This window comes from Rhopilema esculentum, unplaced genomic scaffold (assembly GCF_057945365.1).
Source record: "Rhopilema esculentum isolate cy_ngs unplaced genomic scaffold, ASM5794536v1 HiC_scaffold_37, whole genome shotgun sequence".
Lineage (NCBI taxonomy): Eukaryota > Metazoa > Cnidaria > Scyphozoa > Rhizostomeae > Rhizostomatidae > Rhopilema > Rhopilema esculentum.
In genome coordinates this window covers 1,544,289-1,559,959 of record NW_028300848.1, presented here as the reverse complement: position 1 = coordinate 1,559,959, position 15,671 = coordinate 1,544,289, and the positions used below count along the sequence as shown (strand labels likewise).

The 15,671-nt window shown below is 35.1% G+C and overlaps 1 protein-coding gene across 2 annotated transcripts; it reads left to right on the top strand.

Moving 5' to 3' along the window:
• The first annotated feature begins 1,869 nt into the window (after nt 1-1,869).
• LOC135684920 (renin receptor) lies at nt 1,870-14,579 on the top strand. Of its 2 annotated transcripts, none has more exons than XM_089115850.1 (18): nt 1,870-1,983; nt 2,815-2,861; nt 3,824-3,958; nt 5,116-5,203; nt 6,727-6,770; nt 7,294-7,413; nt 8,365-8,424; nt 8,810-8,875; nt 9,400-9,436; nt 9,839-9,918; nt 10,583-10,636; nt 10,880-10,951; nt 11,225-11,302; nt 11,647-11,720; nt 12,208-12,331; nt 12,839-12,910; nt 13,564-13,623; nt 14,259-14,579. In XM_089115850.1, the coding sequence occupies exons 1-18, from the start codon at nt 1,923-1,925 to the stop codon at nt 14,457-14,459; spliced, it is 1,473 nt and encodes a 490-aa protein (XP_088971976.1). In that variant the 5' UTR covers nt 1,870-1,922; the 3' UTR covers nt 14,460-14,579. The 2 variants fall into 2 exon arrangements, with proteins under 2 accessions (XP_088971976.1, XP_065056695.2); XM_065200623.2 differs by having other exon boundaries at nt 6,727-6,776.
• The last annotated feature ends 1,092 nt before the right edge of the window (nt 14,580-15,671 follow it).

Genomic DNA, 15,671 nt, shown 5'->3' with positions numbered 1-15,671 from the left:
GGGCCAATTGGCACTGGGAGCGCTGGTGACAGATTCTTTGACATCAGAAGCAATATGAGGTATTATGACATAACAAAAGAAGGTATTCCCAATTCTCCCCTTCTTGGTATCAGAGATAAGAAAGCATTGCTAAGGAAGTTTGAAGAGCTCAAGATTACAAGAGCAAGGCTGATCCTTTACACAAGTAGATTCGTCAACGCAGTGTCAGCTGTGCCAAAAAACTTTGCCATAATTCTCTTAGTTCTCACATTAATTTGTGTCGTGATCTCAATAGTCGAGCTTTTATCTGCAGTCAAAAGTATCTAAAGCTGGTATTTGGTAAACACAAGTGTTTAAATGGGACCCATTGAGTATCACTTCAGTAGTTTCTGGAAAAGGCTTCAGGGAGAAATCTGCATTAAGATGATTTGTTTTTGGAGATTTTTAACATGTTGATATGCTAATGACTTCTTAAAGAGAATTCCTTTACCTCTAAATTTACTAGATGGAAATTATGACATCAATGTGATGATAAATATTTTTTAAGCTGTTAATGTCAACTTATATGTATGAAGTTTATTAATCCAAAGCCCAAGTGATATAACCCCATTTTAGAGGACTAGATTATTTTGTTGTCAGTAAATGATACTTTAGTTATGCTTGAACATTTTTACACACCGGGAAAGGGATTTTGTCATACAGTATTTGGTAATTTGATTTCTTTACATATTTAATAATTAAGAAAAATTTTTGTGTTTTGAAACAAGATTATGAAACTATTTTTGTTTTATTCTCTCTAATTATCTTTATGAAAGAAATTGTTATTTGCAAATCCACCACCATTAAACATTGACAAACAGTAGTTTGCCATGGTCTGACCATGCCCAGCAATACCTGCAACTCCTGACTATGAGAAATACCATGATTAGCAGATGAAGTTTCTGATTCAGTAAATTTTCATTGATGTGAATTTTTGCGCAAGATAAAAATTAAAGCATCAAACAACTCTATGCTCATTAATTGATAAATCATGTTTTCCCATGATGCGTCAGCACCGGCTACCCATGTTTTTCTTGGCAAAACTGTCTCTCAATGGTGAAATCAAATTTTAATAAACAGTGAAGCTTCTTGCCTGAAATGATTTGGTAAAGTAAATGCCCTTTGAAGACAATTTTTCTATTTGTAATACTGGTAAAGTTTCAAAAAGAAGAATTTTACAACCCCCAACAATCTAACAAGCCATGTGCAATTAATGTAAAAACAGAAAAACATTTGATAGCTTGATTGATTCAAATAAGAAGAAAAATTCAGGGAAATTTTTTTGAAAACACAAGACCTTGATGATGGGGGGAGGGGTGGGGTGGGATGGATGTGATAGATATTCCAGAGTCATTTGGTGGTTTACTGCAGGTTACCTATTCAGCAAGAAACATTTGGCTTGTTGTGTATTGACTGACTTTTTGCCATACCCAGGGCTGCAAAGAAGTGGGCAAAGATATATCCGAGAAATATATCCGAGAACCTGCGCTAAATAGTAAAAAAATTAAAAGATATATTTGAGAAATTATAAATGAAATTCTTCTATTTTTTGAAACACTTTTAATAAATAAAAGCTAAGATTCAGGATCAAAATATATTTGATTCTGTATCCATCTATGCTACATCCTAATGCCAATTTAATGACATTCAAAAACAAATATAACAAAGACTTCTCTAGAATTTTAGCACTTCTATATTTGTTTATTTTAATTCTTTTTTCATAGAAAATTTTTTAATCTAGTTTTAGCATATGCATAATACGTCAGTGAGGTCAAAATTTCCATAATGGAATTTCTAAATATTCTCTCTATTTGGAGTTTGTACTGTAGAATTGCCGAGTCATGCGCTGTGAAGGAGCACTTGGCGCAAGCGCAACGAAGGTCAACTTCGGTCAAGGGAATTAAATGGCGTTCACAGAGAAGAAGATGGAAATTCCACTTATCTGCATCGTATTGTTGTCAATAGGTATTCCTTCTTTTAAGATACGCATTTTTAAAATTATGAGTTTTTCATATCCTAAGTCAAATGAACAATCATTTGGCCAGCTATCCGACAAAATCGATGGGTAGTACTGAGTGCAGGGGCATGACCCGTTGAGAAAATGGGCCTAATATGCAAACTTTACGGCTAAAACTGATATTGTTTTGTAGCTAGTGTTTCAGGCTTTCTCCCTAGTCAAACCTTATTCATGTTGTAATAACATAAAAAGCTGCCAAGATAGTAATTCGTGATTATTAGGAGCTCGATTTTGATATCATACCATCCTAAAATTGATAATCTAAAGATCCTTACCCTCACTTTTGTTTGTGTATAGAATTTATATTAAGCCAGTAAGCGAAACCGTAACAAGCACAAGGGATCTACTGTAAGGTATTTAATTGAAAATAGCAGAATACATAGAAATAGCCAACTTTCAGATTGCAGGCAGAAATATTTCAGGAACATGTCACTATAAAATTGAGAAAAAGAAGAAATTTCTCAAAATAATTATTTATGTAAATGATCAAATTTCAACATTGTTTAAATGCTTTTTATTTAACAAGGAAACTTTCCCTAACAATATAGACCATATCCTCATTAGAATGGAAGGCTTGACTAATTGTAAACATAACTATCTTGCCCAATGAACATCTAAACTCTCTCATCAAAAAATGCTCCACAAGTAATTTTTTTTCAAATAGTTACCCCTCAATTGAACTCATTGGTTCTTGCCTTTGGTAGTTCCTTGTTTCATTATTGGTGCTTTTATTGATTCATCTTTTTTGTATATATATATTTCTTTGTCAAATTTTTCAGGGTTTTGTGTGGAAGGTAGTTTGCTTGGTAAATTTGTGCAGAACAAGGTGAGTTAATTGTAATTTGAATATCTTTCAAATATGAAATAGGTATTTGTCCTTTGTTCATTAATGGCAAAAATCCAAAAAAATGCACACATGAAAACTAAAATGACATTTCATGTCAAAGAAATGTCCACCCTTTAAATTTACACAGAGAAATAGTATCTTGAAAATCCTAGCAAAATAGTCTACACACTTTGAGCTGATGATTCATGAAACCAGAAAGATGCATTTAATTTTTTAATTGAAAATATACACAATTCACCTTCAACTGCTTCTAATCTACTGCAGTATATATTTAGATTTAGTTTGCGCATGAAAATGATGAGTTAGTAGCTAAAATAACAGCTCATCTTCCAGGAGGCTGTGTCTTAATTTGTTAAGTCATTCCAGAATCGAATGTTCTTTCACTTTAATTACTTTTAAATGAAACAAAAGGAACTGCCTTGCTTTATCAGCAAGAGTCATTGGATGAATTGATAGTGCCATTGGTAATATGAACATTAAACAGTCAGTCTTGGTTAAATCCCAAGATGCTTTGTAGTGAACAATTTGCTTATGTGCACTATGGTATTTCTATCATTTACACATTTCTACCTCCTTTCATCAGGGATGATGCTTAACCAGCAATAAATTTGTAACACATTTAAGAAGTTGTGTAAACCTTTATCTGTACTTTCACCAAAATACCTCTGTTGTACAACAATGACTATTACTTGATTTATATTTTTGTCACATAAATTTAGACTCAAAAATAAAAAATAAAATGATCAAGCTTTTAATTTAGGACAGCAAAAATGTCAGTTCCTTTTATACTTTGTTGACTGTGAAGTTTTATTAAAGCTTTAGAAGTGGTCAAGAGGGATCAATAAGAGTTTTAATTTCAACAAGTTATCATCAATAAAAATTTTCATGTTCTGATTCAAATGTTGTGCTAGTTATGCTGTATGATATTACAACTTCTGTAGCCTCCAAGTGATGAATCTGCACTCAGCATCCTCAACAAGCCTACTTCTGTGATGTTTACAAGGGATCCAAAGCCACTTCCAAGCACTGAAATCACAAGTATTCTTTCCCTTGCTCTTGGGTTTTCTACTCCTAAGGTAAGATTGTATCTTATTTGAAATGTTGAAAAATATGTTCTTTTAACCTGTGTCTTACTGTGTAAAGGCAAATATCTCTTATATAGAAAGCATTGAGAATAAAAGATTGACAGTTTCCTTGAATACGATTGACTAAAAGTAAATGTTTGGTAAAAGTAATCAAAAAAATTGCTTTTCCTCTGAGTAAGTGCCCTTTTGCTAGTAAATGTCTTTTAGTTCTGGGCTTACATTGTTCATCTGGAAAAGTGGGTAGTTTTGCTAACACACTTTGAAAATAGAGCAGAATGAAAGAATAACAAACTACAATCCTTGCCAAAAATAACTGGAACGCCTTCCCATTGCAGCATGCAAATAAACAAAGCAAGTCTAAAACTACCTCACCAAAATATCACTGCCACTTCAAAAATTTTGACCCTCTTCCCCCGTACAATGTTGATTTGTTTTTTCAATACTTTCATACAGCTTCCAGTGAAAATTTTTCATCTTCAGCGTCAAAACAGTTGAATTGAACAATATTGTAATGAGGGGTAGGGGGGGGGGGGGGATTTTTCAAAAAAAAGCTTCAGCTTTGCACAAGTGTTCCAACAATTTTGGCAAGGATTGAGCGAGGAAAAGAAAAAAACCAGAGTTAGCTGAATGCACACTACAAATCATGTTAGGTTGTTGCAATTGCACTCCATGCTTTTAAAAGAATAACATGAACATCCTTTGCTTTATGTGCCTTAGGTCTGCAAAGGCTTCTAGTTAATATGGTTAGAAGGAAAATTACCTTAATAAGCTTAGCACAGGGAAGCAGTTTGAGGCAGGCTATAACCCACATGTGTCTCAGTGCCTTCCTAGACCACTTGAAAAAGGAGACCAATGGCTTACCTCTCCACCAATGTTTAATTTAACCCGATACCTCTGATTTTTTGTTAAACAGTAAATAGACCTATTAAACAGTAATTAGAATCTGATTTAGTTTTTAAAACCCTCTTGTCTTGAGTGTTTTGTCTCTACTTTCTAAGATAATGCATTGACTCATGCACTAGATTCAGACTTAGAGAGTCATTTGATACTTTTCACTAAATCACCTAGATTAAGCACATTCATTTTCAGAAGGTTAAGAAATAACCTATACTTTTGTAATAGCCAGTTTTCTTGCATTGTGCCTCTAGGAGATTGAGTGGAGAGGGCTGCTCTCAGGAAACCCTTTCAGTAGACCAGATGCTGTTGTCCTGTTCACTATTGATTCAGTTCAAAAAGGTATGTATGGATTTATGTTATTTTGATGTTATGCCTCTTTTGCTGGACTTCTATTATCATAATAAAACTTGTGATAAGAATTATATATATGGCATATGCTCTTTAGAAGGTCTGATAGGGAGTTTCAGGCCTCTCCGTTTAAGGCGCGCGATCACGCGCGCGCGCCTTGGCACGCCCCTGTCGTTGCCGAGACGCGCAATAAATCACGCGCCTGGTTTATAAGAACCGCGCTCCTTGTGTTTTGGTTTTGAATAGTTATTATACAAAGAGCCTCTTTCGAGGAAATTGTTATTGCCAAGTTAAAGCAAACACCACTTGAATATATTTCCGGTCAATAACCAATAAACTGTCATTGTGATTCCTGATTGTTATAAGTTTTTTAAGTGGCCATTAATTCAAAAGGTCAAATAGAGCTACCTACTTTTCGTAAGTATCGCAAGGACGAAGTTATCGGATCAAAGACCGAAAAATGGAATGGGAAGACAATGATGGTTTCGATTTGGTGTAAAGTTTGCTCAAAATACAAAAGCGTTATTTTATCAAATCCTCTTTGTAAAGGAAGTGCCAAGAAAGCAATTGAAAATTACGTCAATGGAACGAAATTTGATTCTTCCACTTCTTCTGACTCCGATTCTTCATCGGAATTCGAGCTGGAAATTGACGAACTGCAACAATGATCTGTATTTTTGCCTTTAGTGCTTTATTAAGTAGTTTGTTTAGATATTTCTAGATACAAAGTATTAACATGCGAAAACATGCCGTTTTTGCCTACTTTAACATAAATATATTTTTTGGTAAAACGCGCGCCTTAACAAGGCGAGGCGCGCGTTTGAGCACGCGCCTGCTAAAATGCTCACGGAGAGGCCTGGAGTTTCTTGGGTGCAAAAAATTCCCCCTTTGACCCAAGTTCTGCTAATTGGGATTATCTGGTATATTACCTTCAAAATTAAAAAAAAATTGAAGACAATGTTCACCAAAAATTAGCTCAAAATAATGAGAGGTTGCCCCCCTGGATTCCACTAGAGCATCAGGTTGAGCCCTTATGGAAGGGAAGTTTTCATCGTGCACTTCAGCACCCTTCTAACTTGCTCAAAAGGGAAGTTTAATATTCCCCTTTGTATTTAATTGCTCAGTGTTCTTACATCATTTAAAAAATTAAGAATGGTTTGCATTTTGATTTGGCAAATAACAGTCATTATGTCCTTCTCAATAGTCATTCTGTCATTATGTCATTTTGACAATAACACTAAGCTAATTAAGATAATGTATTCAAAAGTCTAATTGCTAAAAGCCTAAATTTTGAATAAAAATAACAGTGATTTGAGTACTGAAATTATGATATCAAGGTTACAATATCAAGGTTATGATACAAAGGTAATGATATCAAGATTAGTTTGCCATTATTTCATGATTTTTCCCATACAATCTATGACTTAAGAAGAGCTTGCAATAGAGCGATAACGTAAGGTCAATTTTATTAAGGCATTTTTATTTTCTTGAAATAATGGTATGCCCTTTTTCAGGTGTAGATCTTAACATTCATGCTTCAGAAAGGTTTCCAGTTAAAGTAAGTGTAAGTGCATTATTCCTTATTTTTCTGTGCCATTCATTGGCAATAAGTATAAAGTAATGAGGAAATAGAAGGAATATTTGTTGAAAAATTTGCTTGAAAAATTGTAATTTGATTCAAACATAAGAAGGGTTTGTGGCCACAGATTAGTACGAACATTGGGCCTACCAGAGGCGCTATATTCCATATTTCAAGCTATTGATTGTCTGCTTGTAAATCTAATTTCTGCTTACCTGTTGATGATTTTCTGTTATTTCATTCTCTGCAGGCTGCTTCAGATGAACAATGTTCTAAGTAACTTGCAAATCCCAACTATGACATACTTTCCTTGCTTTTGCAGTCTCAAATAAATCCTAGTGTGTTAAATATAAGAATATTAATGATAAAGAAAATGTTCATCATGCTTTTAACATTTTAAATTGCTGTTAGAAAAACACTGTTATTCTATTACCAAATCTATTTATCACTGGCTGTTTTCTTTTTACCAGATAGCATTGATCAGACTGCTTACATTTTGTAGGAAGAAGATGCTTCAAGAACAGAAATGTTGTCTTTGTCACATCAAAAGACTCTGTCTAGCCATCTATCCGACATTTATGATGGCAAATCGTATACACTTTCAATATCAGCTGATGAAGATGTAAGTTAATGATATTTAGTCAAATTCTGACCACTTTAGACAGCCTTATCATACTTCTCAGTTATTTCAAGTTCAATTTTGATTTTGAAATTCCAAAAGAAACATACAAATTCCATTTAACAACAACAACAAAATAATAATTAAAAACAGTTTACAAGGCCATAAAACTACATTTGAAGGGAATTTGTAAGTTAGGAATTTCTCAAGGTGAAGCTCTTTCAATAGATAAACTAATCGAGGCGAGAGCACCCTCTTTAGATTTCAAAAGAATGTTTTTCAATGTTTTCTGCTCATATATATATTTTGAATGATATTCATTCTTAGTTTTATATTTGATATCATTAAATGTTTTTTTGCCACTTAGCAAGATAATTTTGCCCTACCATTTTAACATTGCTTTTGTTGATAACATACATTGTTTATTTTTAAACATACCGCACATCAGCGTCAAGATATCGCTAGATAAAACAATATTAGTTCTTGTTCAAGCATATGTATTTAACCATGCTCTTGTTGTTTTTGGTAAAATCTGTCGTCATGCAAGAAAATTATAGTCTTTGCTGTTTCCTACGAGACATTTCATGTATGATGCCATTTTTAGAATTAAATCTCTGTAGGAAAAGGAGAAACTTTTCGGCTTTTTGTATGCTCAATTAGAAAAATTGACAGGGTAGCTGGTGAATTATAGACTAATTACTTATTTGGTCAGCAATAAAAGGTATGCAGCTTGAAAGTGCTCTTGGCAGATATAGTTGAAAACTGTCAAATTAAGAAAATGTTTGTGTGATTTTGTTAACATACAGATATTACATTTTTTCCTTGTATTTCAACCCAACCAATTTTTGTCAAACGACTTTACATGCAGTGGCCAATTGTATTTCAACAGCGGAGCCCTCAATATTGAGGTTGCTAATTTACCTATGTAAATGTAAATGTACTGTTTTTATTTAGCTTGCTGCTGCTGGCTATAGTGATGGTGAAAAAAGTCAAACAGTAGTTTGGAACAAAAAGGTATTTTGTTTTGTGTTTGTTGCTGTGTTTAAAGAAGACTTTATCTGCCTAGACTGTTGCGACAATCAAATTTTGTATCCCATTTAAAATTCTTCCATAGTTTAATTTAACCAATCAATAAAAGCTATTAATCATTTAACTTCTAGCAGCAAGTATTCAGGCCATAGTTTTGTTCTTTTTTCCAAGCTATATCGAGCTTGGTTCATCTCTTTATTTAAACATGATTGTATTTATACTCTGTTTAATGTGGAATTGAATAATTTGAATGCTGGAGATCAGCCTAGGCATTTTGAATTTTTCGTAACATACATCAATTGTTGAAAGCAGCCAAATTTCATGTACATCTTCTTAAAATATAATCGTGAATTAAATGGTTTTTTCTCAGGAAAATGCCTGGGTTATGCTGGATTCTAAAAGTCCCAAAGGAGAGGTCATTTACACCAAGGAACAGGTAAACGGCTTGTCAAAGCAAACTTTGTCGTTTTGAACTGACCGAAGCATACTTAAGCAACGTTATATAGACGAATTTTAGAGACACATCTGTAGCTTTAATGGTGAGTTGTAATTCCAACGATTGTTCCCAAGCAAAATATCACGTATTTTGTCAAGATTTTAGATTTTTACACTTTACTGACACCCACTCAAGTTTGGCAATTTCAGTTTCAAGAACAATCCCCTTTTTCATCTTCTTAACAGCTTCTTTCTTGATTCCTCTACATTGTCAGCTAACTTTCCTGTTCATAAGGAGGCTCCTTACCCCATCACTGTTGACTTGAAGATCTTTTATGTCTTAACAACGTTTTATAGATCATCCTGCTTGATTTGTGCCTATTCGGTATTGTATAGTGCAAGGAAATCTGTTTACACTTTCCATAACTTCTTCAAATGAACTTAGTTTTCAAATTAACATCGTTCCTTGTTCTGTTTTATGTAGTCTTTAACACATTTTTAATGAATTGTGATATTCTTTTTTAGCTTTTGAATGAGATAGACTCCATTTTCAATAAAGACGGTATGTAGTCTTTTCTTATTCCCTCAATTCAAAGTCCAAAGAAGATCACCCCTGGGTACCACCCTACAAATTTTTTCCATTAGATTTTCTGCCTCTCATTTTGTAAGATATCTTTTAATCCAATCCAAGAACGTTCCTATTTTGAGGAATTATGGGCTTGATTTTTCTTATTTTCTATATGCAGCTAATATTTGTTTACTTAGAAATAATATTCATGATTTTGCTCTGTAGCATCAATTGCTTGAAACAGTATTCTACTTAATATGAAAAAAATACTTTTTTGAATATCATTTCATCATTTTCTTAAAAAGTAGCTGTATACATTTTTGCATTAGGTCGTAAAAACAGAATTTTCACTAAATGATTCAAAAATTGTTAATCAAACTATTATCCCATTTATAGGAATCAGATATAATGCAAAAAAGGAGCAACTGGTTGTCAAAGTAAAAACTGCTGAAGTTCATTTTGATTTAAAATCTGAGGTAAGTTTCCTCGTGTGCATGCAAAATTCATTTTTTGACTTTTACGTAGGTAGTTGCTCAATAATTGCATGAAGCGTGAGATTTGCAACTGAGTATGGATATGCGTTGTAGGACAAACATGTGTTGTGCTTTTTGTTTAGTATGTCGTGAAGTGATTTCTGTATGTCGTGAAATGGCTTCTGTATGTCATGGAGTGGCTTTTGTATCCAGTGGCGTGGCTTCTGTGTGTCATGGAGTGGCTTCTGTGTGTCGTGGAGTTGCTTCTGTGTGTTGTGGATTGGCTTCTGTGTGTTGTGGAGTGGTTTTTTTGTGTCATGACGTGGCTTCTGTGTGTTGTGGAGTGGCTTCTGTATGTCATGGAATGGCTTCTGTGCGTTGTAGAGTGGCTTCTGTGCGTTGTAGAGTTGCTTCTGTGCGTTGTAGAGTGGCTTCTGTGCGTTGTAGATTGGCTTCTGTGTGTTGTAGAGTGGCTTCTTTGTGTTGTAGAGTGGCTTCTGTGTGTTGTAGTGTAGAGTGGCTTTTGTTTGTCGTAGAGTGGCTTCTATGTATCGTGAAGTGGTTTCTGTGTGTCATAGATTGGTCAAGTTCCATCCCTCCTAAGAGTCGTTGATATTTGTCAATTATTATGAAATGACTGGATTGTGTATTTCATGTTTTCTTCTAGGCTGATTTCCTCTTCTTTTCTGAATTGGCAGTGACAAAAATTCTTCTTAATAAGGTGAGTTAATCCTCTAGGTATTAGCTGCCCAGGTTGTGCATTTCTATCTTAAACTGCATCAGAGAGACTTTTCATTCTTACGTTGTGGCAATAACTGCCTAACCCATATTTTTAAGTTGGTTTCTCTTTTTTATTTCCTTAAAACTTGGGTTTATTTGAAAATTTGTTGTCTTTATACAACTGCTTTTAGAAATGAGATTGCAATCTTAGTGCCGCCACTGAATAACAGTAAATGACTTTTAGGTTGCAGTTAAACACGATGTAGTCGGGGACAGAATTCCTGATGTCTTCATGATTGGATTTTCAAGCCTCAAGGTTTGTTTGATATATTAAAGTGGTCGCTGTCTCATTTAGAATTCCAAATACATTTTTGAGAGGATCTCCTTAAAGATGCCGTATTCCTCACGTAACATGACGTAAGAACCTTTCATGATGTGACGGTTGTCAATAGCCGCTCAATAATCGGTAATGGCAGAGCGTTTTTTTCAGTTTATATTCCTATAGTTCCGATTCTTCATAGTCACAATGACGCATATTAAAAAGTCACAATGGAAAATTGTTATTAGAGGTAACTTATTTTCGATTCAGGAGCTTCAAAGGACATATGGTTTGAACTCGCCTCAAGTTAAAGCTGCAATTCTGATTCTGGAGAAAATCATTCCTGAAGTAAGTAAAATAGCCACGTCTTGTCTCTATCAACCCAATAGGTATGACTTATGAGAGTGATTCTTTAAGTATCTTTGGTGATGCAATCTTGGAAGAGGCGCATTTCCAAATATTGGAGAAAACGCCAAGCTTAGGCCACGTTTACACCAGCCTGGGTTTGCTGCTACCCGCCTTATAGGGTGGCCCGTATACGGTCAAATATCTTCAAATGTTTACATGATAACTGGAGCCAACCCGGGTCAACCTGCCTTGCAGGGTTTCCTTTTTCTAACGTTTTCTAATGTGATGTCGGGTCAGCTATAGTTTTTTCCTTGATAAAGTATTATTTCATGTTCCTTCTTTAGCTCACAGAAAAACTTGTCAAGGCTTACAATGGCAATATTTTGGCTGCTCAGCTCACATTGAAGACGTCAAATCAGTAAGCATGCAATCATAATTGTCAGAAACTCATATACTCACAAACATAACTCATACATACCTTGTTTCTATTCTAAGGAAAATGCACAAGGAATCTTCATGCCTTGCGAACAATGCGTAGAAACAGCATTTTTCATTACATTGAAGTTGTGAAGATCCTGGATATAGTATCAAGCTCATATTTCTATTTAAACAAAAATTGTACAGAAAATATGTAAATAAAACTTAATGAAAGTTATTGTTTACCGGTCGCTCATAAAGTCCCCGATGTCTTATAGGCAGAGCTGTACATGCTTTTGGTTTATAGAACAGGACAGTTCTTAGTTGCTTTTTTTTAATGCGATCATCAGGTAAACACTGATATATGAAGTATGCACCTTGCTTCGCCGAATCTACGTGCAGGTCTTTATATTTAGGCTTTTCAAGTTTCTTTTGTTATGTAGAATTCCTTTATTTTTCGCATCTGACTATACTATTTGCTTTGTAAGGGATGCTGTTTCAGAGAGTGGTGAACACAAAGGGATTTATGACAAAGTCAAGACACATTTAGGACAGAACGGAATTGAAGATTTTTACATTCGCTTTCAAGAACTCCATGTTGCCAATGAAATTGTAAGTTGTTGATTTCATTTTGCTTTACAATTAGATTTGGAAGCTTGTTCTCGGTAGGCATTCAGATTTAAAGCCTATCCTACTCAACAATCAAAATTCTACCTGTACCCACTCTTTCCAAGTCTCCTTGCCAAAGTCGCTAACACTCTCCGACAACCCACCTCTCCTTCCATAAGCTTGTTAACCTTGGAAAGCTTTAGTCACGTCTTACCACCTAAAGACGTCTTCAGACTCTTATAACCTGTTGTTTTTTCAAAACTAAAATAAACAAACTTGGTCTCCAAATCTTTTCCCTTTACCGGGCTTTACTAATGTTTTCTCTTGATAAAAGATTGCATTATACACTGAGAAAATAAATGTTTATTTACAATACAATGCAACCATTATTTTAATTTATTCAAAGCTCTTCCATTCATTAGATTCTCGAAAGCAATGCTTAAGCTCATCCTAATACAATTTATATATAAGTTTTGCAGTAAATATACTTTATTTTGAATTTGTTTATAGGAAAATCACGCACGCCAGTCCCTTTGCAAGCAAATGGCAAGTCTTGTCTCCGGATTCGGTGGCAATATGAATGTAAGTACTGTTTCGTCAATAGGGAATTTTTGTACTGGATGGGGCGACATGTAAGGACCTTCGAAAGTGCGTGGTCAAGCAACATCTTATCGTAAGCCATCGGGGATATGGTTCTTAGCTTTCTGCTGCATCAGAAGCTATGCATTCTACATATTCTGAGTGTATGCTGTAGCAGAAAATAACGTATTAGCGTTGTGCGAGGATGGCTTATTTGTTAGAGGCGCTGACTACAGACCCAAGGGTCCGTGGTTCGAGTCCCTGACATTACCAAACTTTCACCCAGAGGGGGGAGAGTCGCCAGCTCTCTGTTATTCCAGGCGTAGGAATCACGAGGTGTGGTCACATCGACCAGGACACTGCTCGATAAGCATAGCTTCTCAGTGTCTTAAAAACTACCTTCGGATACTAGGTAGCAACAAATACAATTACGTATTACTTATCCTCTGTACCATGTGGTTCTGCAATTTAACCTATCAAACATTTAATTGCCAAGCTTCATGGCCAAGTTACTAGGGAGTTTTTTTAGCGAATGTGTACAATCTTCACTGGTTTTTTTATATTTGTCTGTTTTGATACAAAAGAGCTATGCTTTTGTCATGTTTATGTCTTTCCTTATGTTAGTTACTTAGTTTGTTTGTCAACTTTGTTTCTAGTTTAAATGTGCTAATGAGGATGACAACCGTCGTTTGACAAGAAGATCTTTATTGGCCAAGGTTGGTTGCATTTCATTTTATGAGAAATTTATGCCAGACACGTCATCTCATTGATAATGCACTCTGGAAATCAGCATAAATACTTTATTTTTGATTGGTCCATTTCAGCCAACTATTTGCATCTAGTGCAAACTATCAATTTCCCAATGTCAGGCTACAGATATTCATATAAAATAAATTCTTATTGAAAATGTGTGTATCAAAAACAGTGCCTTCTTGATATAGGCCATCTCAGAAAAATTTAGTATAACTGTGACTATCAAATCTGGCTATTCAATTGAAGAAAAAGTCTCATGCATAATTGAAGCTGTTTTCGTCCATTGGATGATATGCGAAATTGCTGCCCATATATTGAACGAAATTATTAAATGAATTCCAAGCCAATATGAAATAACATTGTATTAGCTTGACCTGCTTTCTGGTACTTATTCATTGCATAGTAACACCTGTCTTAAGGGTCAGAGAAGGGAAGCACGTAGTTTTGTTTCCTTGTCACCTCTTCATCGATGAGGCAGGTCATCATCTATTTTCAGATTCTAGCTGGTTGTCGAAAAGCCAAGGCATTTTGTCAATACATATTTTTTATTGTAGCCTTGAGTGGAAGGTATCTTCGATCATATTTTTGTTTTTTTTAGATGGTATCTGGAGATCAAAATACAATCCAATTGGCATCGTTATACAACAAGAATTTTCCTGTCATTTTCAACTTGTGGTTTTGGTTAATGGTTGTTCTGTTCCTGAGTGTTTACGCCATCTCACTTGTAATGTGGTACATGGATCCTGGAAGAGACAGCATAATTTATCGCATGACAAGCCAAAGAGTTAAAAATGACTGATCAGTTATTAAATATGACGTCACTTTGATTGTCCTCATTACTTGATGCTTTATTTTAGAATGTCCTTTTCTTTTGTACTCCCAATCGTTTGTTTTCGAATGAATAAAAACATTATTGAAAGATCAAGTTGCTTTCTGCTAGATACTTCATTGCCTAGAGTTCAGAAAACCAAGTGAGGCTTGGGTCGTTTAGGAAGGTTTTTTGGTGATAGTATGGTTTACTGTACAGCCTTTCTAAACTAAATTATCAATATCACATGTGATTTCTTTCGCACAAAGGTGCTATTTCAAGATGCAGCTACTTTTTGGGCATCTAACTGTATCTCGGAGATATTGCTCATTCTGAGTTTTTAAAACCTGGACCTTGGAAAAATGATTCTTTTCGAAAATTTGTTTTCATATAATTTGCAGATATGCACTCCAACTTTGGTGTACCTTTACGGACACCCTAACCTTGGAGCAATGTTCGGTTCGTAAAGGTCCTTCCTAGCAAGTTCTTTTAAACAAATTAAAAGGGCACGCCAATACAATTAATCGAGGAAAGTTTACTCTAAAAGGACGATTTCAAAAATACAAATATAGATTTGTCTTTCATAAGATACTGTTTTGCCATATCTTGATACGTGTTTACCATACCAGATGAAATGTTGATGAATCCAAATCGTGGCTGTGCCGCCTCTGGAAAAAGCTAAACACGGTTGGGTGAGCATCCCTAAATGAGAATATGATAAGGTGGAAATTTGATGTCTTCCAGGCCTGGTCTTGTCTCTCTCTCATTTTCTCTCGATTAAAGAAACGATTGGTCTGCGCGCGTTATAGACATTTGAAGTTCCACGATTGGCCTGCGAATCTGTCTTGGATTTTTAGGGGATTGTCCAAATTTATTATCATGTCGTGCCGAAGAGGGAAGTTAAAGATCAAAATGCGAAGTCAGGGACAAAAAATCTTGGATTGCGGGCAATGTGGGGAAGTTTAACTAGTTCTGGGTCATAAGATTTTTCGAAGGGGGACTTCTTTGTCAGGAAAATTCTCGTCGTGGACGGTTTTCCCGGGGCTTGTAACACATGCAATGCAAGGACCGAGATACCGGAGGGCCCCCCAAAAAACTTAAGTAGTATAAATAAAGTAATTTTATCTCGTAAAATATGGCTGTTTTACACTTTTTTATCAGGGCTGCCCCCCCCCCCCCCCCCCCAACAAAAAGTTGTATCTT